The 24,401-nt window shown below is 40.4% G+C and overlaps 1 protein-coding gene across 13 annotated transcripts in view; it reads left to right on the top strand.

Annotated features, from left to right (window-relative positions):
- ablim2 (actin binding LIM protein family, member 2) overlaps positions 1-24,401 on the top strand; it is a 96,486-nt gene that overhangs the window by 40,627 nt on the left and 31,458 nt on the right. For 6 of the 13 annotated variants that reach the window (XR_014905447.1, XR_014905451.1, XR_014905454.1 and 3 more), the window contains exons 3-9: positions 10,292-10,475; positions 16,005-16,117; positions 16,363-16,489; positions 16,610-16,703; positions 22,132-22,219; positions 22,949-23,007; positions 23,987-24,040. Coding sequence is in view for 1 of the 13 variants with exons in the window: in XM_085349752.1 (XP_085205878.1) it covers positions 10,292-10,475; positions 16,005-16,117; positions 16,363-16,489; positions 16,610-16,703; positions 22,132-22,219; positions 22,949-23,007; positions 23,987-24,028 (707 nt within the window). In the remaining 12 variants the exon portion in view is untranslated. The remainder of the gene's footprint in view (positions 1-10,291; positions 10,476-16,004; positions 16,118-16,362; positions 16,490-16,609; positions 16,704-22,131; positions 22,220-22,948; positions 23,008-23,986; positions 24,041-24,401) is intronic. The other 7 variants (XR_014905455.1, XR_014905453.1, XR_014905448.1 and 4 more) reach the window with 6 other exon arrangements.

The raw sequence follows: 24,401 nt of genomic DNA, 5'->3' as shown, positions 1-24,401 counted from the left end.
CCCAAGTACAATTCAATTAGCCTGCAAAAAAAATCAGTGTAAGCAGACTGAAGATGCTATAGTTAAGGTTGTGAAATGGATTGGTATTGACAATGTCCTACCCACACCCCAACGATCCCACCCCACACGTGTGCATGAAGCGCCTTGAGGCAACAGTTGTTGTGATTTGGCGCTATATATAAATAAAGTTGAATTGAGTGGTGATTCATTGTAAAACACAAGCTGCAGTCAGGGTCTTACATTTATAGCAGCGAGCACATGCCACATGTATATTTAACCCTGATCACACACAAAGAGTCAAGGTCACCTTCTTGTAACGACACAGCATGTCAGTATATAGGGCCTCTGAGGATGAAGGATGTATAAAGATAGAACATCTTAATTTTTTTTGGAAAAACACACACACAAAATCCCAAAACAGTACTTGGGTACATTACTTGTGAACATTTGAAAACGGATTTTCTTGAAACTGGTCTTAATTCAAACTGTAAAAAATATTGTGGGTGAATGCAATAAGTGGATGCAATCTTGACTGAAAGCTATCTTTTCTGATACTATTTTGAGCTTCATTGAAATAACACAAACCACAAATTATCAAAAGATTACAGGTCTTGTAAGCTTAGTGTTTTCAATGTTAGTTTACCGATTGCTGAAGAGTTCATGAGTATATCCAGAACACATAAGAGAAGGGTTGCAGCCAATCTGGAGCTCCATAGTAGGCAGAAACATGTGACCTGAATAGATACAGTGGAAATCGCGCAAGTCTATCGTAAAGGCTAGGACAGAGTCAGCCATATGCTGCATGGCTGAGAGCAGCTATCTTGGGTTCGAATCCAACCTATGGCCGTCTGTGTTCCCTGCTCTCACTCCCTCAGCTTTCCTGTCATTTTTCAATTTACCGTTTCAAATAAAGCTGTAAAAAGCCCAAAAAAACCAACATGGAACCCTAACCATACTGTGTGTGGAGGTCCACACCTGTTATTGCCACTGTGGAGCTCCATAGTGGCTGCAGCCAGGTGCTCTTGACACATAAATGTTAGCTTTGTTTGTTTTTCCTTTGAGAAAAATATCTGCCTTCTTAGCTGCACTATATACAGCTAAGATTTTATGGTAGTTGTTAACTCTTTCTTTTATCTTTTACTTTGTGGCATGCAGCTTAGCTTTTTGTACTTAATTAGGAGGCGGCTGTTGCTAGCCGGTGAACCAAAACAGTGGGGAGTTGGGCTGAACAACTAAACGATGAGCCAACAAAGGTTAAGGTTAAAGTTGCCTTACAAAACTGTAAAATCTGTAAAGATTTAAACAGTCGCTTTGTTCATTCAGTGGGCTGGTTTCAGTCATTATGCAAATGTAAAATGGTAAATGGCATGTATTTGTATAGCGCTTTACTTAGTCCCTAAGGACCCCAAAGCGCTTTACACTACATTCAGTCATTCACCCATTCACACACATACAAAATGTACTGTTTATAAGATTGGGGAAACCTGCAGTCAGCTGAGACTGAAGAAGTCCATAGGATGGGTGACGAAACGTTTCTCCCACTGAAAACACTACGTCCAGATGAACAGAATCAACTTTGGAGATAAGCAGAATGTTATTTCATATCTATATCAACAATGCAGCTTCAAATCAGAAGTGAGTCAAAAAAAGACCACAATCTGATTAGCGAGTCAGTTAGCCATTGCTAGCCGTCTTTTATTTCGTTGTGTCAAAATTAAATATATTTAGGACATTTTTAATATTTTTAGTAGGATATTTTTAGGATACCCAGCATTATTTTTGACTTGGTTTCTTCTCCAGAGTTTTAAATCTGTTACTTTTCTCTCTCACTAGACCTCACTTGTACATGAGAAAACAGATGCACCATATTTTATTTATAGACCACAACAGGGTAAGTTGGTTGTACATCCATCCATTCCGTTCGAGGAAAAGCTAAACAGACCTCATTTAGCATGAGGGAAGCACATTCACAACACACTGAATTCCTCTCAAGTCATTTGGAGTTACGCAAGTGCCTTCACTGTGCATGAGATAAGCCTTCAGAGACAGAAACAGTCTTGTTTTTGTAAAGTAATATCTGTCAGCCAGAAGACATTGTAAGCGTCTTTCTACTGTAGTGTAACCCGTAAACCTACATCACGCTGACATATTGAGAGCAGGTAGCTTTCTTGATGTTGTTATTGCTTCTAATTATGACATAGATATTCCATGCTTATGGTGTGTGGTGTGTCAGAGGATTAAAAGGATTAATGTGCAAACAGACGCACTTCTGTGTAGCCCGAGCTAAAAAGTTGAAAACCTCTTGTATTTGTTGCAGTTTTTTGTTTTTGCAGTTCAGCGCCCGGACATGTTCTGTTCTTATCAGCTGAGTCTCAGGACAACGTGTCTAATAAGATGCATCGTGATCTCGTCTTCTTTGGTCCGAGTCCAGTGAAAACACCCACAAACTCACCTTCTGTTGTCATGGAGATTAGATGATTCTAAAATGACACCATTTTTGTTCTTCTGAGTTCAGAGTTCAGAGTTCAAGGCTAATTCTGACACTTTCATGTGGCTGTTAACACTTTCTTGTTTTTTTTACATTTTTGGTCACATCAATTAAAACACCAGTTTTTCTTTAACTCCATGGAAAAAGATGGAAAGCATTTCTGTATTACTTTATAACAAGTTACAGTTTTACCAAGTACACCACTGATGTTAGAATTCTAAATATGGACAAATCAGTTTACTGATTTTTATTTCCATGTCTACTGAGTTTATTCAACTTTATTTGGCTTTCAACATATGCCCCACCCCCTGCATTCGTAATACACATTCCAGTTTGCAATGAGACGGTATGTCATGTAGTCAGGCAAAAACCTTTTGATCTGCATTAGAGGCAAGTTTACAGTAACTTTGAGTAATCTGCAATATATGAACTATGTTACTCTGCTTCCCATTAAACAAATAACATACAACGATTTAGTGTGCTGTCACCTTTAATGTTTTGTGGAAGAGTTATCCATGAAGGATGAGCTCATAAAGACTCAAGTGTTGAGCTGCTTAAGCAAAAAAGTTATGATACAGAGAGGAGAAAAGCCTGTGTGCCAACTGGCAGTGTAGGTATAAATACACAGGGATTGAAAGATGAGCTGATGGGAAACAGCATTTACTGAGTGAGGACGTCTGTTTCTCTATAGGTTTCTGCCCACTATGTCTCTTTCTATGTTGCTTAATAGCAAAGCTGTTTTCTTGTTTTATTTTCTCTCACAGTCTCAAGTCTGTCAGTCTAAAGTCTTACTTCAAGACTTATGTCATTTGAAAAAATTCTGAATCAAGCCTCATGTGTATTAAAGGACATTTACATTAAGTCTCAACGATTCTGAGTTCCTAAACCTTAAATGTCTCATAGAAGTCCACATCATTTCTGAAGACTCAAGTCCGAAGTCTTTTAAAAGCAGTCTTAAGTCATTTATAAACAGTCTCTTAGCTGTTCTTTCCCAATTTAACTGAATCACACGAAACCTGTTCTAAATCCTAATGTTCGTAGAATTACTTGAGTCCTGTTGTCCTTTTGGTGTTGGACGAAAAGGACAAAAGCTCCTTGTGTAGTGTCTTTGTGGGCACTTGGCTTCCAAATTTTATACTGACTGTCTCAGAGCATTTCAAAAGAGGCTTTGCTGAATTATTGTTTCTGTGGTTATATTTTATTCCTCGAAACATGACTCCACCTATCCATCCACTCAGAGTTACCATGTAGTGGTGTTTATTCCATCAAATCTGAGCATTATCTCATTGTAGACAGGTTGCCAAATTTCTGAACCGGATGAAAGGGAATTGATTGCAGCTGCTGGAAAAGTTTGTCTTCCTGCGAAAACATTCCTGCTTGTATTGTTGTTTTATTAGCACATCATAAGCCCTGGTAGAGCTTGATGAAAAAAAGAGAAATTGTGCAAATGCTCCACAAAAGTTATCCAACGTATCATTCAGAATCAGAATCACAGTAAAAGGTTGTAGTTTTAGTTTAATGTATGTCAGTGAAGAAAATTATTGCTGTACCCAGTGGGCTAAACCTCCTTTCAAGCTCATCCCCAGGCCTGGTTCCAGAGTGGGACCCTGGTATCCCTGTTCCTGGATCCTTTGATATTTACGTAGAGGGTCATGTGAAAAAGTCTTCTTTTGTTTTGTTTTTTTTTGACAAAGTTGCCTTGAGAGACCCCACAAAAAGCCCCTAGTAGCACTTGGACACACCTCTACCACACTAAGGTGGCGATTTACAGAGGATACTTTTTTCTTTTTGTTAATGTTTTTAAAAAGCAAAATGAATGCAGACATTTTTTTGTTTAATATGTTTATTTTGATTAAATTTATGTGATAACAATAAAAAACATATACTGATTTGAGCACATGAGGGACGCTGGTCATTAACCAGTTAATGACAGAAACTTAGGCTTGGTTAAATTTACTGGTTTGACCTGTCTACCAGTGAAATGGATCTTAATTACCACTGGAAAAACTCATCAACACTGTTTTTATGCAAGTTTGCTGACACACATCTTCCAATGTTCATGCAAGTATGTGTGTGAATTTGTGCTAAGAGCATGCGCTAGAGACATGGACAAAAGCACAGCCATGAATACTCATGCAATGAAGCTCCTGGTTCACAGTTTTTGTGCTGATGTTAAGAGCAGAAGAAGTTATTAAGTCAGCAGAGCATTAGCTATTTCTCATCCACTATGTCCCTCTGTACTCAGCAACATCACTCTACAACTTTACGTGGTCTGCCACTTGGTCCTTAAAAGCTTTCACTTTGCATCAATGCCGCTTACAATTGATGATGGAATATCCGGGAGGGAAGAAATTTCACAAACTGACTTGCTATTATAGAGGCACGCTCGAGTTCAGTGAGCTCTTTAGTACCAAACATTCTTTCACATTCTTTTGTAAAGGCAGACTGCATGGATAGGTGCTTGATGTTATACACTTGTTGCAATGGAATTTACAAAACACCTTAATTCAAAGATAAAGAGGTGTGGCACTTTTGTCCATATAGTGAACTTTTGGACATCCCTGCAAGTTTAAGTGTGTAAAGGTTCACTGAGCAGTGTCCAGGCATGACACAAAGCAGCACAAACTTCTATCATGTGTCTTTCCTGTTGTTTTTTCCAGAAAGAAAGAATTGGGGGGAAAGGCAGGAGGGGTTTTGTTTTTGCTAATGGAGAGGAAAAACAAAGCAAAGCTTTCCCTCAGGGCATAGCAGCTCTGTGATGTCATATGGTTGCTATGTTTGCTGTGTGTAATCAGGGTGAGATCCTGTCATGTTTTGTTCAAAGGCAGACAAACAGACACGGTTCATTATTTGCACACGGGCTAATAACACACCCATGCTCACGTGACCCTACTGAAGAAAACAATCAGACGTCTCAAACTGGCTCTGCGTACCACAATACCGTGTCTTTCTTTTACTTTAAACTCTGTGGATTTTTCTGACTTTGTTTTATAAAAGTAATATAAAAGAGATTAATTATAAAAGTATAGAAGTGGCTGTCTAGATTTAGATTAAAACTTTACCCTCGTCTCTTAAACTAACTTGTGGAGTTCCCATTCTAATGGTGCATGCAGATTTGTCTTTGAGCATAGAGCATACATTTTGAAGTTAGGAAGACTTTGTGTTGCATCCACCACCAGTTTGGATGATTTTGTTTTTTTGTTTTTTTTATGCGCCCTAATTTCATTGCTGGGTTGTTCACAGGTTGTGAATCAGCTGATTGGTGGGTGTGTTGCATGTGACTGATGTGTATTTTCCCAGTGAGGTGGTTTTTTTAAAGTTAATTCCCCTACTTTGTTTTCTCCACATTTCTTGTATTTCTAGGGTGTAGCATTTAATAAAGTGGATGCCTAACAGGTTTCTGATATGTTGTTTTAGATCTCTGAAAAATGCAAATTCATTCACTATCATCCAAAGTTTCCACGGTTGTTTATTTTGGCCTTTTGTGGAGCTGTTACTAACTGAGGTTAAGTTATTTTTAAATAAATAGCCAAGGGATAACAAGGCAATATCTTCTGCCTCTTTCACTGTGAGCAATAAAATTCTAGTATAAAATTCATTTGTTTTTCATATCTTTGTTTTGTTTACTATACAGTCCTATGTCTGTTGAATTAAACCTATACACTATATATTGCTTATATATATATGGCTTGCTTTTAAAAACTGATAATTAAGGAAAAAAGGAGAACAAATTCTGATGTCTGGTTCTTTTCCCTTTTTTTATCCATTTGGTTATTTCCTAATTCCACCCTTCCCTACATGTTTCTTGTCTCCTGGCTATAACCTCTGACTATTTAGAATTAGAATTAGAATTAGAATTCAACTTTATTGTCATTGCACATGCACAGGTACAGGGCAACGAAATGCAGTTTGCATCCATCCAGAAGTGCTTTAGTGATATAGATATATTACAATATATATTAGCAATAGGGCTGCCACGATTAGTCGACTAGTCACGATTACGTCGACTATCAAAATCGTCGACGACTGATTTAATAGTCGACGCGTCATTTGAAGCTTTGTAAGATCCCAAAAGCAGGAATAAGTAGCAAGATTTAAGAGTGTAATAACGGACTGAAACAGAAGATGGCAGCACTGCATGTACAAGGATGCCAGCTGCCGTTAAACCCCGAAGAAGAAGAAACTGTGTCCCAGAATTCATAGCGCGGCCCAGCGCAGTTGTCAACAATGGCGGCAGCTAGTTAGTTTTAATATTACTCTTATTATTCTTTCTGGGTCACAAAATAAACGTTTAACATATTTTCAGGCGAGAATGTAGCTGTGTAAACCTCAAATATCTGCTCAGTTTATCAAGACACCACATATTTTCAAAAGCGCTCCGACGTTTTCGGAGGCGTCTGTTACCCACTAGCTCGATAGCTAGCCGGGGGCCATGAGAGCACCGGACTCCCGGCAGATCGTTTTCAAACCCACCGCCCTACTCAGGTTAAACATATACAAGTCACTTAGATAACTTAAAAATGTTATTGTTTGGCTTTTTTCAGTATTTTATTTGTTCCTGAGTAAATCGGCTGAGTTTATTAAACTCCACCGAAACAATCTGCACATTTAATTAGAATTCAATTAACTATCATCTTGTCTTTATTTTTAGTTAGCACAGACCTTAAACACTTAAAGCTGTAAGCTAATGATAGTTATATAAGAGCAGATGCTGCTGGTGCAATAAGCTGTACTTTTACGTTCAATGGATGATGATCTGATTAGTCGACTAATCGCAAAAATAATCGGTGACTAGTCGACTATCAAAATAATCGTTTGTGGCAGCCCTAATTAGCAATAATATAGATAGAGTATATTACAGAAATGGGTCTATTATGGTATGTTATAATGTACACGGTATGAAGTATGTTGTGAATATTCTATAACTATAAGTATGTACAGGCTGTAGTGAGTACAAGCTATGTACAGGCTATGAACAGGATATGAACAGGATATAAATATGAAAAACTATACAGAATATGAAATAAATAACTTTACAGAATCTGAGATATACAGCTATACAGAATGGGAACTATGCAAGTTGTAAACAGTTGTAGGATTAAAGATTATTGAATGTACAGAATGATTATTTACACAGAGCTATACAGTAGTGCAGTTAAGATAAGTGAGATATGTGGATAATTCTACAGAGGCTATATAAAGTGCTAGTGGTTGTGAGTGGTGGTTCAGTCCATGTTATTATTGTGTGTTTGAGGGTACAGTTGTCCATTGTGGGTGTGTGTATGTTCAGTCCATGAGTTTAACGTGGGTCAGATGTCAGGAGGCAGAGTTCAGGAGTCTGACAGCTGTGGGGAAGAAGCTGTTCCGGTACCTGGTGGTCTTAGTCCGGAGGCTCCTGTAGCGCCTCCCAGAGGGCAGGAGGGTGAAGAGTCCATGCGATGGGTGACTGGGGTCTTTGATGATTTTCCCAGCCCTTTTCAGACACCGCTTCCTGTAGATGTCTTTTATGGCAGGAAGTGGTGCTCCGGCGATGCGCTGGGCAGTTTTCACGACCCTCTGCAACCCCTTCCGGTCCGAGGCAGAGCAGTTCCCGTACCAGACTGTTATACAGTTGGTCAGGATGCTCTCGATGGTGCAGCGATAGAAGTTCACCAGGATGTCTGAGGACAGGTGGTTGTTCCTCAGAGTCCTCAAGAAGAAGAGGTGCTGGTGAGCCTTCTTGACCAGCTTGGAGCAGTTGGTCGTCCAGGTGAGATCCTCGGAGATGTGGACTCCCAGGAACTTGAAGCTGCTCACACGCTCCACAGCCGTCCCCTTAATGTGGATGGGTGGATGTGGGTCAGCATTCCTCCTGTAGTCCACGATGAGCTCCTTGGTCTTCTCGGTGTTAAGCAGCAGGTTGTTACTGTCGCACCACTCAGCCAGACGATCCACCTCCTCCCTGTAGGCGGCCTCATCGTTGTCACTGATGAGGCCAATCACCGTGGTGTCATCTGCAAACTTAATGATGGTGTTGGAACCATCAGCAGGTCTGCAGTCGTGGGTGAAGAGGGAGTAGAGGAAAGGGCTCATCACACAGCCTTGTGGTACACCGGTGTTCATTGTGATGGTAGATGAGCAGTGGTTATCCAGCCGGACATGTTGGGGGCGGTTGGTCAAGAAGTCCAGTAACCATTTGCAGATGAGGGAACTGATGCCCAGATCTGTCAGTTTCCTGATGAGTTGTGAGGGGTGGATTGTATTGAATGCTGAACTGAAGTCTATAAACAGCATTCTGGCGTAGGTGTTGTTGTTGTCCAGGTGTGAGAGGACAGAGTGCATTGCGATGGAGACTGCATCCTCTGTGCTCCTGTTCTGGCGGTATGCGAATTGGTGGGGGTCCAGGGTGGGGGGGAGACAGGATTTGAAGTGTGCTAGGACCAGTTGCTCTAAGCACTTAGTGATGATGGGGGTGAGTGCTACTGGGCGGTAATCATTGAGGCAAGATGGGTTGGAGTTTTTGGGTATCGGGACGATGGAGGTGGATTTGAAGCAGGCCGGTACCACAGCGTGGGCCAAGGACAGATTGAATATGTCTGTGAGCACTCCTGAAAGCTCCCCAGAACACGCTCTGAGAACACGCCCGGGGATGCCATCAGGGCCTGCAGCCTTGTGGACATTGATCCTGCTCAGCACCGCTCCTACATCGGTGGGGGAGAGAGTCAGAGGTTGGTGGTCTGGCGTCACATCTGCTTTGGTTGTGGTTGTGGGGTTCCCTCGCTCAAAACGAGCATAAAAGTTGTTGAGCTCGTTGAGGAAGGAGACATCAGAGGATGCGGGGGAGGGTTTGGTGGTCCTGTAGTCTGTGATGGTCTGGAGTCCTTGCCACATGCGTCGGGGGTTGGAGTTGGAGAAGTGTTCTTCTACCTTCTTTTTGTAATGGTGTTTGGCTTTTTTGATGCCCTTCTTTAGATTAGCCCTGGCTGTACTGTAGGCGTGTGCATCCCCTGACCTAAAGGCGGTGTTGCGGGCCTTCAGGAGGAGACGAACATCCCGGTTCATCCAAGGCTTCTGGTTGGGGTACATGGTGATCCGTTTCTGGGTGGTGACACTGTCTGTGGTTTCGGAGATGTAATCCAGTACAGATGAGGCGTACTGGTCCAGGTCTGTGTGGGTGAACATATTCCAGTCTGTGTTTTTAAATCTGTCCTGGAGCACTGCGTCTGTCCCCTCTGGCCACACTTTAATTGTCCTCACAGCAGGTTTCACACGTTGGATGAGTGGTGAATACCGAGGTGTGAGGAACAGGGAGAGATGGTCCGATTGTCCAATGTGGGGGAGGGGTGTGGCTTTGTAGGCTCCAGCCAGGTTGGAATACACATGGTCTAAAGTCTTGTCTCCTCTGGTGTGGCAGGAGACATGTTGGTGGAATCTGGGGAGGACTGTCTTTAAGTTGGTGTGGTTGAAGTCGCCAGCAACAATAAAAGCAGCCTCGGGGTGTTTATTCTGGTGTTTGTTAATGGCTGCAGAAAGTTCTTTCATGGCCAACCTAGCATTAGCGTCGGAGGGTATATACACGGCAGTGAGTATGATCGAAGTGAGTTCTCTGGGGAGATAATAAGGTCTGCATTTGACCATTAAAAACTCCGCATTAGGTGAGCAGTGACTCTCAGTAGTAGTGGAGTTCATGCACCAAGCATTGTTAATATAAATGCACAAACCTCCACCTCTGGTCTTGCCGGAGTCATCTGCTAGCCTGTCGGCTCGGTGTGTGTGGCGTCCTGCTAACTCGATAGCATTTTGTTCCTCTCTCTCTTTTTCCAGTATGTGGCTGTGAGCTGGCCCAGGGAGGATTCTTTGTGCGGCAGGGTGACTACATCTGTACTCTGGACTACCAGCGGCTGTATGGAACTCGCTGCTTCAGCTGCCAGGACTTCATCGAAGGGGAGGTCGTGTCCGCGCTGGGCAAGACCTACCACCCACGCTGCTTTGTTTGCACCTCATGCAAGTAAGAAATTAGCATGTGGAGCAGAATGCAAATAACAGATTTCATTTTTTACTTTGGTATTTCCTAAAACTAGCAAGTGGGAGAAACATGGCTTTGAGAGCAGCTTATTCATTAAGCACATAAAGTCGCTGCCATTAATATACTGTGACCTTCTAAGCACCACTAAGCCATGTGTCAATAAATCGGGCCTGCGGCACTTAAAAAAGGAACTTTGCAGTTCTGCTGACTTTCATGACATTAACAGAAAACTGACAAAAGCAACCAAATTTTTGAGACTTTGCAACTGAGATGTGTTTTTGAAAGCATACAATAACGTGAAAAGGTGTCCTGCACATTCTGGTGCATCATCAGAGGCCTTGACTTAACATAAGCAAAGTCATTTGACCAGAACAGTTTATATAAAAATGGTGCTTTAAAAACATTCAATCAAATACTTCTTAAGGATTTGTTGTTTTAAGCGTTGGATGTAGGTGACAAGTGGATAATGAGTTAGCGCTTAAGTCAAAGGCAGTGACGAACTAGGTTTTGCTAGGTTTAGTATAAGGATTTGTGGTGATTAAACTTTAAGACGCTTAAGATTGCATGAACTGCAATGAGTGTCCTTCCAAGCATTTCAGTGCATGTGTATGTCCCTCTCCCCAAGTAGGGGCCAAGTCAGTCTAGGGGAACAAAGATTGTTTTTTAGCAAAAACATGAGAATAGTTCAACCAAATGACTAAAGAATCTGTAATGTTGTGAATAGCAAGCGCAGATGTGGAGTTTGCTAAGGAAGAGATGGATGGACATATGTTTATATACAGACAGGTTTTTTCTTAGTTTTCAAACCCAAAACAAATACAAAGTGATAAAGAGTGAAGACCGTCAGCCTTTAATGTGACGAATTATTAATGTACTCAGCACAATACAGTATGCAGTAACAAGACTGTTTAACATATTTCTTTCTTCAGTGTTGCAGTTTTAAGTTATTTAATTGCTTCTTAGCTTTCAGTAGATTAAAGGTTCTACAATATCTTCTAATTTGACAGGGACAAGTGCTCATTTCTTAGTGGCGATGAGTGAATACAACCGGTAGTTTCTTTTTGCTAGCATATAAAGGATTGGTTAGATAGCAGTCGCTGGGTTGACCAATATGCAGAACAAGAGGAAAGTCCAAGTAACTCGTTGAAAATCTAAGACGTAGAACTGTAAGTTTACTTCCCATTTGGGAAGGTCTCTTGGTGTCATTTCTAAACATCTGTAAATTCTGATCTTTGGCTCAATTCATTTCAACTGGTTACAAATACAAGTTATTTGTATATGTCCACACTTTGCCAAAAATCTAGAAGAAAACCCAAAACTGTTTCCTGAAATGAGAGGAAATTGGTTAGGGTGTTCAGGAACAACCCAAGGCTCAAGCCTGCCAAGAACTGGAAACTTTAAAAAAAATTGAACCATTCAGAGAAATCATTAAAAGCTCCAAATTGCCATGACATTCATGCACATGATGAATATATGACACACATATTTAGGTCAGTCCCACCCTTTTGAAGACACTTACCTTTTTACATACTCTTAAGGTAAGAGGACCTTTTTCCCCATTATGTTGGTAATGGGGAAAACCACAACCAATACAGCCTTCGTTCTCACAATATCATACAATTGATTGTCCCAAAAATCAGAACAGAATTGGGGGAAAAGGCTTTTAAAACGCTGCCCCTGCTTCCTGGAATAATCTGCAGAAGGAAATGAAATGATCAGAATTGGTTACCTTGGGAGAGTTGAAGTCTGTCTTAAAGGAACGAGAGAATAACTCTTTTACTCAGTGTGATAGTTTTTAATGTACTCTTAATTTGATCTGTTATTGTATATTTTACACATGTTGGTATGGGATATTGTATTTGTTTTAAATGTTATATACTTACGTGGTAAATGTATTTTGACTTTTGTTGCCATGATGCCAGGTCTCTCTTGGAAATGAGATTTTTAATCTCAATGAGATTTTTTTTTTACCTGGATAAAAAAAGGACTAATAAAAAATTAATAAATGTTTAGCCCTACAAATCCACCGTACCCACAGGTCAACTACTTTTAAATCTTATTTACTGGAGAAATATTGTGTTTCAGAATTCCACTCTCCCATTATAAAGAGAACTCAAAATCGATCTTTACAGATGGAGACATCTCATAAGTATGTTTCGCACATCTCTCTTGGTGTCATTTACAAGCACATAAAGCTATAATAGACATACGTGTATAAATATAGGACACACGTGTCACTGCACACCAAACAGTTGCACTCACCTTTTTCAATCTACGTGCATGCGTCTCCTGTATAGTGTGTCTGTGTGAGAGTGTTGTTTTCCAGGCCCTGAAAGGTAATGGAAGCCTCTCGCAGGCAGGAATTTTAAGTGTGTGGTCAGTCAGTGCAGCCACTTTGCCCATTCCCACAGCTAGTGTAAAGTGTCTTTTGAGCTGGGGGTGGGTTTTCTGTGTGTGTGTGTGTGTGTGTGTTCATCCGATCATACTTTGGTCATCCCGTTGCTGAACCTGAGATCAGAATGTTCCAGTGTGGTATTTGGAGTTCCCTTACAACAAATGGTGCCTTTGTGATAGTAAATCACACGGGCCTTTTGTGAGCAATATAAAAATGAGGCTAATAGGACAAGTGCTGCTTGAAATGAGACATCATATTGTGATTAGTATATTTTTCGTATGTATGTCACAGTAAAAGGCAGTTATTTAGTAATCGAGCTGTTTTTCATTTTGCTGTCTGGATTTTCTTTATGTGTCTGTGTCTCTCCACATGCAACGGTTTAAAAGTTTAATGTGGGCAGCTAAGTGTTTATATTGGAGTTTTTCCAAGGTGAGTGTGAACAGGAGGTGCAGCTAATGTTAAAATAATGTCCTGCAGTCTGGTATTGTAAGCAGGTAGTCTTTGCATCTTGTAAATAAAACTCACAAAATGCTACTCTCCTGTTCAAACATATAATGATGAGTAAAAAAAAGCATTGCTGGTGTGGATGAATGGCAGTTAAAATTACATATGAGTCAAAACCATTTACAAATAGTGTCACTAAAATAGTGTATTTTAGACAGTAACCTGCTACCAATAAAATGATAAAATGATATTTGTGTAATATTTTAACATAAACATGGTAATATGATGACATTAATGCAGTAATAAACCAATAGCAATGAGGGAAAATGGGTTGATGGGTTTCAGATTTTATGCTTCCATCAACCTAATACCAAGAATTAAACTGTAAGCAAGACTTACAAAAACTCACAATGTCAGGTTTGAAGACATAACTTTTTGTCTATTTATGCATGAGTCATCTTTAATCTCAGCCATTCACAGTCTGCCAGGATGTCTTCCTCCCTCAGTAGCTGGCTGTGTCAGTGTGACAGCAGCTCCTAATATCACATTTCAGAGCTGTAGGAAGCTGCACGTGGCAGCAAGTCAGAGCCCAGCTCTGCCAAGGATCCATCATTCCTTCTGCATTTGACTCGATGACGGCAGCTGTTTGTGAAGCAGACTGCACAAACAGCCAGCAGACATTAACATTGTTTCATTGTCATTGCAATAACTCTTTAGCTGTATAATGGCATTTGTCTTTGGCTTGTAAGTGAAGCCAGTGTCCGTGTTGCACCTCTTTCATTTCCTACTAGATATTACAAACAAGAAAAAGTAGAAATTTAAAGATTTGAACATGAGATGTCAAAACAAAGATCTCCATCCAAAACCAATGCACTGACAGCCCACTGTTACAGGTTTTGGGCTTCTGGTGTCTTTCCAGCACATGCTTAAACATGACTGCAGGGATTTATCCACATTCAGACACATCAGCATTAGTGGGATTCAAGGCTGTCGTTTAGGTGATAAGTCCTGGTACTCAGTCACTGTTCCACTTTATCCCGTAGGTGTTGGATAGTGCTCCTAAAAAGAACCCAAGTACACTTCAGCTTAAGGTCATGAACAGATATCCCGTCATTCTCCTTCAGGATGTTTAGGTAGACAGCAGAATTTAATTTAATTCTATTTATGCAGCACCAAATCACAACAACATGCACCTCAAAGTGCTTTATATTGCAAGATAGTCCCTACAATAATACATACAGAAAAAAAGCCAACAGTCATATCAGCCCCTATGGACGAGCACTTTGGCGACAGTGAGAAGGAAAAACTCCCTTTTAACAGGAAGAAACCTCCGGCAGAACCAGGCTCAGGGAGGGGCGGGGCCAATATGCTGCGACCGGTTGGGGTGAGAGAAAGAAGACAGAACAAAAGACATGCTGTGGAAGAGAGACAGAGATTAATAACAAGTGTGATTAAATGCAGAGAGGTCTAAAATTCATGAATTCATGGTTCCATTTATCACAACAAGTCTTTCAGGTCCTGAGGCAGCAAAACAGCTGCCAGACCATCACACTACTAGCACCATATTTTACTGTTGGAATGATGTTCCTTTCCTGAAATGCTGTTACTTTTACACCAGATGTAATGGGACACACACTTTCCAAAAAGTTTAACTTTTGTCTCGTCATTTGAGTATTTTCCCATAAGTCTTGGGGATCATCGAGATGCTTTCTGGCAAAACTGCGACGAGCTTTTAGGTTCCTTTTGCTCAGCAGTGGTTTTCGTCTTGGAGCCATTTTTGCCCAGTCTCTTTCCTATGGTGGAGTCATGAACACTGACCTTAACTGAGGAAAGTGAGGCCTGCAGTTCTTTGGATGCTGTTCTGGGGTCGCGTCCTTTTGGATGAGTCGTCACTGCACTCCTGGGAACGTTCACCATTGTTCCATGTTTTCGCCATTTGTAGATAATGGAGTCCCACAGCTTTAGAAATGGCTTTATAACCTTTTCCAGCCTGAGAGATCGCAATTATTTTGTTTCTCATTTGTTCTTAAATTCCCTTGGATTACTGCATGATGACTGGGATTTGAGGATCTCCACTGTGTCAGGCAGAACCTGTTTAAGTAAATAGTGGCAAAGAAAATACAGCAGGTTTTTAGAGACTTAAGTCTCTAAATATATGCGTTAACGACTGAACCTGATGTAAATAACCAATAAAAATATCCAACAACAGCTGACAAGCTTAATATATAAACAATTCTTTTGAAAGATTTAGGTTTTCCTTTTAACGGCTATTAAACCAGTTTTACATCAGTCTTCAGGGGATTGCATTTAGTCATAATAGCAGAGAAGAGTAAATAAATACATTAAGTTATATCAGAACATGTAACAATAATTAGTTACATATTTTGAGTAGTAGGCTTAGAGCTTGGGCTTATGACCTCAGCATTTCTAACTTTCTAGAGCACTCTCTGGCATTTCTTGTGAAAGATATGATGACAGATCCTCCTTACAGGTGAAAGTCATCAGCATAAAAATACTTTCAGGGGTTGGAGGATATTACTGATTGGTCTGTAGGGCCTTCTGAGGAGCCTTTTATGCACCCTGATGGACCAAATTTCATTTCAGAGTAGAACAAACTGTAATGTATCTGTCAAACCCCTCTGATCATCTACTGTTTTTCTCTTTGTTTGTAGACAGCCATTTCCAGCCGGTGACCGAGTGACATTTAATGGGAAAGAGTGTATCTGCCAAAAGTGTACCCAGCCTCTTCCCGCCAACAGCCCTGCACCCATACAGGCTGTCCACAGTCAGTGCTTTTCTCCTCTGTTTGCCTGTTTGAAAGCATAACTCATGCCATAAGTAAACTTCGGATTGTTTGTTCCTTCACTTAAATTGGCACTTTCCTAAATTGTGTTTTCCTCATAGAAAACAAAATGTCCAAAGTTTCTTTTGCCCTTCAACTCAGTTAAATCAAAGAACTTTTCCACTAAAAGAAAGCAAACTCTAGTGTTTGAATTTGACCTAGTCTTTGTTATTTTGTTCTCTGTACAGACTGCTGTGGCTGTGGAAAGGAATTTAAGAATGAACAGTCACTCGTGGCACTGGACAAGCACTGGCACCTGGGCTGCTTCAAGTGTAAAGTCTGCAACAAGGTGCTCAATGCCGAGTACATCAGCAAGTACGTCTGGCTGAATATACTTTCATTATCATAATACTTCATTAATGCTGTTATTTAGATTTAATCTAGATGCTTGCGCCTGTCTCTAACCTGCTTGTTTGTCTTGTGTCATTTTTACAGGGACGGGATCCCCTACTGTGAAATGGACTACCACGCCATGTTTGGCATCCAGTGTGAGAGCTGTAAGAAGTACATTACAGGGAAAGTCCTTGAGGTACAGCACTGCTGGCTTCCATTAAGAACAAAACCTTTTTTGGCTGTTAGCATGTAGCATGTGGTTCAACTTACTTGTTGTCTACTCTATATGAACATGCACAGGGAGAAGAATAATGGAATTACAGTAAATATAAATGCACAAAAGGAATAACTGTTGAAAACACTGAATAATCTGAATCGATAATCCCACTTAATCCAAGAATGTTGGTTCAGTTTATTCAGTGTTTGGTTTACACAGTAGTTAAATCATCAGTAAGGTGGTATTTCTAGGACAGCTATAGGAAGTTAAACCTCAGACTTGGCCATTCCTTCTCTTGGCCAACCATACAGCACTGATGTGCTGATAACCTTCATTTTTTAAAATCAGATTGCTTGCAGTATTTTTTCCTACTTTGTTCAAACGCTTCTTGTCTAATTCTCAGTGACCCGACAATTAATTTATTAAATAAGCTTGTTCCTTCCAAGAGCTGCATTATTAGATTACACTGTTGACAGTGAGAGAGCATTATACTTAGTGCAAGAGGCTTCTAGTTGACAGTACAACTTAATCACAACTGCCATCTAAATGAGTGATATCAGTGTTTGTATGCCAGTGTGAACTGCAGGATATGATTCTGCAGGTCATTGTAGTGATGTTTCTGTTGGGTAGTTCTGTCATAGGGCACATATTTAAGATAAAGTTCAGTATGAGACAGTGAACCTGTACACAAGCTAAAGAATTATTAATAGAAAGTCATCATTAAATGGCTTACTTAGACTGGTTTTCAATTCAGATCAGTTTAACTCATTCATCCATCCATCTTCTTCCGCTTATCCGGGGCCAGGTCGCAGGGGCAGCATCCTCCCTCTTCCCGGCCACTTCCTCCAGCTTGTCTGGGGGAACACCAAGGCGTTCCCAGGCCAGCCAAGAGATATTATCTCTCCAGTGTGTCCTTGATCTGCCTCCTCACCTCAACTGGCTCAGTTGAGGTGAGGAGGCAGATCAAGCAGCGGCTCTACTCTGAGCCCCTCCCAAATGGCTGAACTCCTCATAGGGAGAGGCCAGTCACCCTTTGGAGGAAGCTCATTTACCCGCAGAATTCAGTGCATTTCAGTTCACTTTTATTTAAACAACAGTTGCCTCATGATGCTTTATTGTGCGTTTTATAATATAAAAGAGAGAAACCCCCAGCAGTCCATCGACGCCCTATAAGCTTAAAACAGAGTGGGTAAGTATGTGATCGGAGACAGAGAAAGAGGCTACAGAAAAACACAGCGAGTTGCATTTTACATGTTTCTCATGCTCATATTTCCACTTAACTGATTCCAGGACTGACCTCATTTCCCCAAAGAGACCATTAAAAATTCATCATATTTGCAAATGCAAATACATTACCTCTTGTCATGGGGGTTTACAGTAACACCACATACCTTAAAACAGCCAAAGGTATTTTGTGTGTTAGTTTTCTTGTAATTGCTGGTGTTTACTGAGCATACAATTTACTGAGCATATAGTTGTTAAGGGTGCGTCTCTTTCCAGGAAACATATACTTAATATCCAGGTTGAACTGCACGTAGTCTAAAGTGAAGTGCTGCTTTTGTGGTTCCATAACAAGCTTCATAACTCCAGCAAAAACAAACACCCATATCAGAATAAAATGTTTGCCAAAGCTTAGACTTCTGATTGTTGCATGAAAACTACAGGGAGTTGAATCTCCGGGGTGATATGATGTAACACAAGTTAATGACATTGCAACAGCAGATGCAGATGGTGCGTGCGTTGATAAGTGCTGAAGGAATGATCCCCATTCTGGAAGAAGGAACACGGCAATAACAAATAAAAGAATAGTGGCAGAGAATCACGCAGCCAGGATCTGCTCTGTTGTTGAATATTCAGTGCAGTCTGACTGAGTCTCATGTTTTAGAAATGGAGCTATAGCACAGATTGCACACTGTCACCTGCCTCTCACCTCAGTGTCCTCAAATGATCACTTTCTTTGACTGAAACCATTGGTTCATCTTCATCAGTGAGCGTGATGACGCAGTGCATGTTTTAAAGTGTGTCATCAGATATGTGGGACAGAACAATGGCATTTGTGATCCTTATTTTAACACCTTTGCTAGAGTTAGCAGCATGAGGTGGAATTGCAAATAAAGTTATAAATGTCCATAGGATCCACCATAGAAAGACAACTTCAGCTAGCTAATAGTTAGCTGGGCTATTACTGTCTTATCATCAACATTCAGGGTTGAATGATGATGCTGTCTCATGCTAGCTGTGCAAGGCTGCACTTTGAAATAGTAACTGAAAGACTGTTCTTTCAAAATGCCGTGACATTTGGTTGAGATCAAAGAGCACACAGAGGTCATACTGCACTGAGTCAGTAACTGCAGATAGCAGCAATGGAATTGAAGCTATGTTTATTGTTGCCCGGTGTTCCTTTTGCCATGGCATTTATTTCTCATCCAAGATGTTAGTCAGTCAGTCACTTTGTCAGTGAAACAGTGAGAGTAGACACTGTGATGTGTAACTGGAAATACTGGGAATAGTAAAACAAAAAGATGAAGAAGAACCAAGAACCTAAAAGAAGTCTAGATGCCTTTGAGTCAAGCACTTGAAACATATGTAACCAGGATGGCAGACATATTGTCTTGTATTCTGCATCTTTAGCCGATGCAGGAATATGAAAGGACATGAAATGAAGAAACATTTTGGATGAGCAGCCCAAGGTAGTTCAGCTCATTTGACTTAAGCACTTGCCATGACCTGGATGATTAAGAACCTACACAAACATTATTGAAAGGTTTAAACTTACTGAGCTGAGGGAAAACAATATGTAACACCCAAACTATACCTGATGAGATTAAGTATTTCTGCTGTCAGCCAAGCATCTGTGCTACTGATCATTGCCTAATTTGCTTCATTGGCTTTTTTATTTCTGTCACTGTTCATACTGACTATTAAGTTCAGTGTTAGTTTGAAACACCTTCAACATCAGAAACAAGGCTTCAGTATTTTTTAACCATTTGGTTTCAGTGTTCAAGATCACTTTGTGGTGCAGTGGAGATATGAATGTCACTTTTTAATAAGGTTCTGTATTTGAATGAATGAGTAGATGAGAAGTGCTCGTATTCTAAAGCACTTTGAGTGGTCGGTAAGACTGGGATGTCAGTCCATTTACTTTAAAGTTGAATATATTCTGAGGTAAACTTTTGATTTCAGTATCAGATGACGCAGCATTCGTGCCAGTACTTTTCTCTTACAGTATTTTGAGCTGTAAAATCATGAGCTGCATATAGATCCCATTGCTGTTGTGTTCTAATAACCTGTGATGCAACACAGAGCTTGATGTATGTGCAATCAACTGGATTGCAGACCATAGACCATGTTTGTGTGTCTGTGTGTTCATACTGCCACAAATTTATTCCAGCCTTCTAAATGAATCACATTCCTCACCTGACTGGTTCCTGGAATTGCGAGATGAGCAAATGGAGAGAGCATTAGAGGTAGGATAATTTTGAGAAAACATATGGACTGTAGGTAGCAAAGATATAAAAAGCAGCTCTCCCATTATCTAAAGCCATACTCTGCATGAGATTCAGCCACAAACTTCAACCCTGGCTGACCAGCTACAGCCTCATTCCTAAGTAAAAATCAAATTAGGCTCTTTCAGTCTCAACTTCCCTCCAAACCATTCCTGAGCCCCCCTCTTCTTCCTTGATATGCCAGTCCTGCAGGATCCTGAATACGATCATTCTCCTCCCTGTGCTGAGAAAGGAAGGATTTGATAGCAGTTCTATCTCCTTTCCGCCTCTCTCATACTTTCCATGTTTGAATTTCAATCCTGTTCCAGCCTTTTATCTTCTTAGTTCTTTGAGTTCCTATGTCAGCTTCCTCTTTTCTCTCAGTTTCAGTTCAAATATGAACTTCTGGCATAGCATCTGCACCGTCTACCAGTTTTTAAACAGATGGCCTTTTGTTTTTCTGTCAGTAACACCTAGACTTGGAGTCTTCTTGCTTTTTTTAAGTACATTTCTGTGCCTGGTTGCCTCCTCTTTCCATCTGCTGTCCATTTGGTTGAGACAAGCATTAAGCAGGGTGTTAGCCAAGAAATATGATGTTGACATCCTGTTTTCTGGTATCCTACCCTATTAGAATGACGCAGCAAAGTGGAGGAGCCTCAGAGGTGTTGTACGTAATCAAACTGCTGTTACAGCAAGATGAAATCTCTTTGCATGGAGAGCAAAAGAATGACTCAATTGCAATAAACCACCTTGTTTTGTTTATTACTGAGTCCATAAATCACACATGTTTTAGGACAAGAAAAACTGCCAAGAATGAGACAATTCTGCTCACTTTCAGTAATGGTGGTTTTTGTTGCCATGAAAAAAGACAGAATAAGGATCTGGTATTAAGAAAATCACCCAAAAGACTGTGGAACTTAAGAGAATGGGATGCTTTTTAAGGTTTGCTAGTTTGAATCCATGAAACAGCTTGAAAAATCTGTCAAGAAAAGGAAAACTCCCTCTGAGTTCCTGCTGAGGAAGCCACTGACCAAATGTAATATTTGCTCTTAAGGATGGAAGTAGAAAGCAGACAACTTACCCAAACGATTCAATGCACACAGTGTCAGCATCAGTCAAATCAGCTTCCACAGCCAAAAATGAACCCAGACAGTCCCCAACACTTGACCAGGTCACATATAGACTAGCAGTTTCACAAGTCAAGAAAACAATCCACACTATGCCTCAAAATCAATATCACAGACTCATTCATCCTCACTGTGACAACTCCCTCCCATCACACCGCTTTGTGGATTCTGACAAGCTCTGGAGATAACATGTTGCCTCCATACTAAACACACAAGGAGCTTCATGCTTAACACACAGGCCATCATACACAGTGCTTATGGGGAAAACGTATTGGGTGAATTTGTATAAATACAGGATTAAGCCGAATGTCATGAATGTATTTTAAATCCTTTTTGTCAAAAGGACTTTATGTGTTACTCCTGCAGTGCTCTGTCTGAATGGCAATGTCTCCACCTTGTGGCTAAATGATAAAACAACCTAAGTTTTGTAGTCTAAGTTTCCCTTTGTCCCTCATTTAGCTTTAGCTCAGCAACACTCCTGAAACTCAATGTTCATTTTGCAACTAATTTATGAGGTAATTATGCATTTTCTAAGAGAGCTTATGTATATAAACATAGATGCTAACACAGAGGTCTTTCAATGAATGTGTTAGGCATAGGGAATAAATCACATCGTTCATTGAATGAAAAGAACATTTAAACTGCAGGCTTGAAAGCATACTGGTTGCCATCTGAAAGCAATGTATTGATTCCTCGTCTGCTTTGTTAGAAGGTGTCTTTTTGGTCTGCATTTCTTAGGAGACATTATAAATTGTAACTGCTGCAGTGTGCTAATGTGTTTTCATTCTTCAACAGGCTGGCGAGAAGCATTACCACCCCACATGTGCACGCTGTGTCCGGTGTGAGCAGATGTTTGCAGAGGGAGAGGAAATGTACCTGCAAGGTAGAAGCAGCCTTCATATCTCTTATTATAGCTCCTACCTGTCAGGATAGGCAGTGTAGTTTTTCCTGCCTAACCACAGAGGATCCAGTGCTAAAACTCATGATCTATTATTAGACTAAAGCACATTACTTTCTATTCTTAGGCAATAAGAGCTAATTGTCTAGTCGCGACATCACTTTTTGGTTCACCACGTTCTCTTTTCTCTTTTACTCTGTTTCATAAACCCAGTGTGTGCTGGTGAATAAATCAGGCACATGTGTGCTTGAGTCACATTAGTTTAGTAACAGAGATTCTGTCAGCTGCTGCTGTGATTAACACAAGGCAGACAGTAAATTAATTCAATTATTTCTGATTTAAAAAGCATAAAACATGTCACTCCAGTTTATGAAGTAATGAGTTATGCATATGTGCTTCTCAGCCACAATACTAGCCTATTATTGTGAAGGCTCTGCTTGTGAGACGGGATTTGTTGGGGTGTCCTATGATGTCAGGTACCAAGTTATTGGCAGCAGATCGTTTGGGTCTGAGGGTTTTAGCCTGCAGCCACCATGGATCTGGCTGTTCTCATGCAAAGTCCTGCTGTGACTCATCAGGGCATTTTATAGTCGTGACATACTGTATGATTTAAATCAATCAAATAGTTCATTAAACTAAACCATTTTTGTAATATTTGACCCACTTTCAACAACATGAAAGTGCAAATGGTGCTGTCTGTCTCTGTGTCTTCAGGATCGTCTATCTGGCATCCTCCATGCAGACAAGCAGCCAAGCAGGAGGAGAAGAGTAAGGTGGGTGGTAAAGGCAGTCCTGACAGATATATATATATGTGTGTAAATATCTGACAGAAGAGATAAAGCTCTGATACTCCCTTGTCATGAATTCCTCAGAAGTTAAAAAGGAAGAGTTTGAAAAACCTCTGAATATAGCACAGTCAGTGGATGAGTTTAGCTGCTTTTAATACAGAAAGTGGAATATCACAATGAGCCCAAAAAACAGTTTCAAAAACTGAATTTTTCATAGTCGCAGGAAATTATAATGGAGGTCTCCAACCTTCTTGTGTACATGAAATGAGCAGGAGAAAAATTTGGGTCTGTGTTAGACAGTCACTGAGGTTTCTTTCGAGTTCTTAACATGAACTGCTGAACTGCAGTTTCAGGAGCTTTTTGCCTTTTTTTTTATCCCCACAAGCTACGCAGTTCACAGTTCAATCTTTATTACAAATATTTGTTAAAAAGTTCTTTTTTGTTTTTAAAGTTTGGGTTTTTTTCCCCTAAATAGACCTAATACCTGAAGTAGAGGTACCAACACATCCCAGCGTCCACTGCAATAGTTACTGAAATAAAAAACAACAACATTAATAATTTAGAACATTTTTGCAACTCATCTGGCATTTTTTCATTTAGCTTTCTAAACTTGAACATTTCATAATTTGTTTCATTGTAAATAAAAATGTTCATCAGTAAGAACATTCCTATGAATATTTTCATGTCATTCCTTTTGTTGTTGCTGGTCCCTTTCAGTCATTAAAGTGGTACAACAATTTATACAGACTATAGAGTAATAACAGACACAAAAATGTCACCAACAACAATGCATAACAAGAATCACCATCAAAAGAAAACTGTGTGAAGCTGAAGTTAAATAAAGAAAAATGTAATTGAGTCAGTAAAAAAAAAAAAGGTTCTGGTTTGAGCATTGCATCAGCCATTGTCTGCCCTTCCTCCATCTCCCTTCCTCATTCCTCATCGTCACCCCTCTCCTTCCCAGAAGCAGGTCCGGATACAGCTCAATGATGGCCTCGAGGAGAAGGTCGGTGCTCCTGTACGTCCCCGCAACCAAAACCCCACTCAGTTCCCCTCGCCTAACAACCATCTGCTGCATGGGTTGTTTAGAACTCACAACTTAGTGCTGCATTTTCTTCATGCTGAGAAGCAGTCACAGCAACACAAAGTGTTAAAGTTACATGTGTTACTTACTCTGGTGCTATGCAGAGCTGACATATGTGACTAAAGAAGCTGAGGATCTGTCTGCGCATGTACCCAGAATGGTCCCCTGGGCAGTTATGATTAGGATTGATGTGGCAGTGTGAGTGTTGCCATCCATAGAGGGCAACACTCACACAGCTTGGCCAGACAGAGTGGATGCTTCTGTCTTGTTTCAGCGTGCTAAAAATATCAAACAC

The sequence above is a fragment of the Diplotaxodon limnothrissa genome, linkage group LG3, assembly GCF_057381915.1.
Source record: "Diplotaxodon limnothrissa isolate DT_005_m linkage group LG3, D_limnothrissa_male_GT1.1, whole genome shotgun sequence".
NCBI lineage: Eukaryota > Metazoa > Chordata > Actinopteri > Cichliformes > Cichlidae > Diplotaxodon > Diplotaxodon limnothrissa.
The sequence above is the reverse complement of the archived record's forward strand: the minus strand, read 5'-3'. Positions and strand labels throughout refer to the sequence as shown.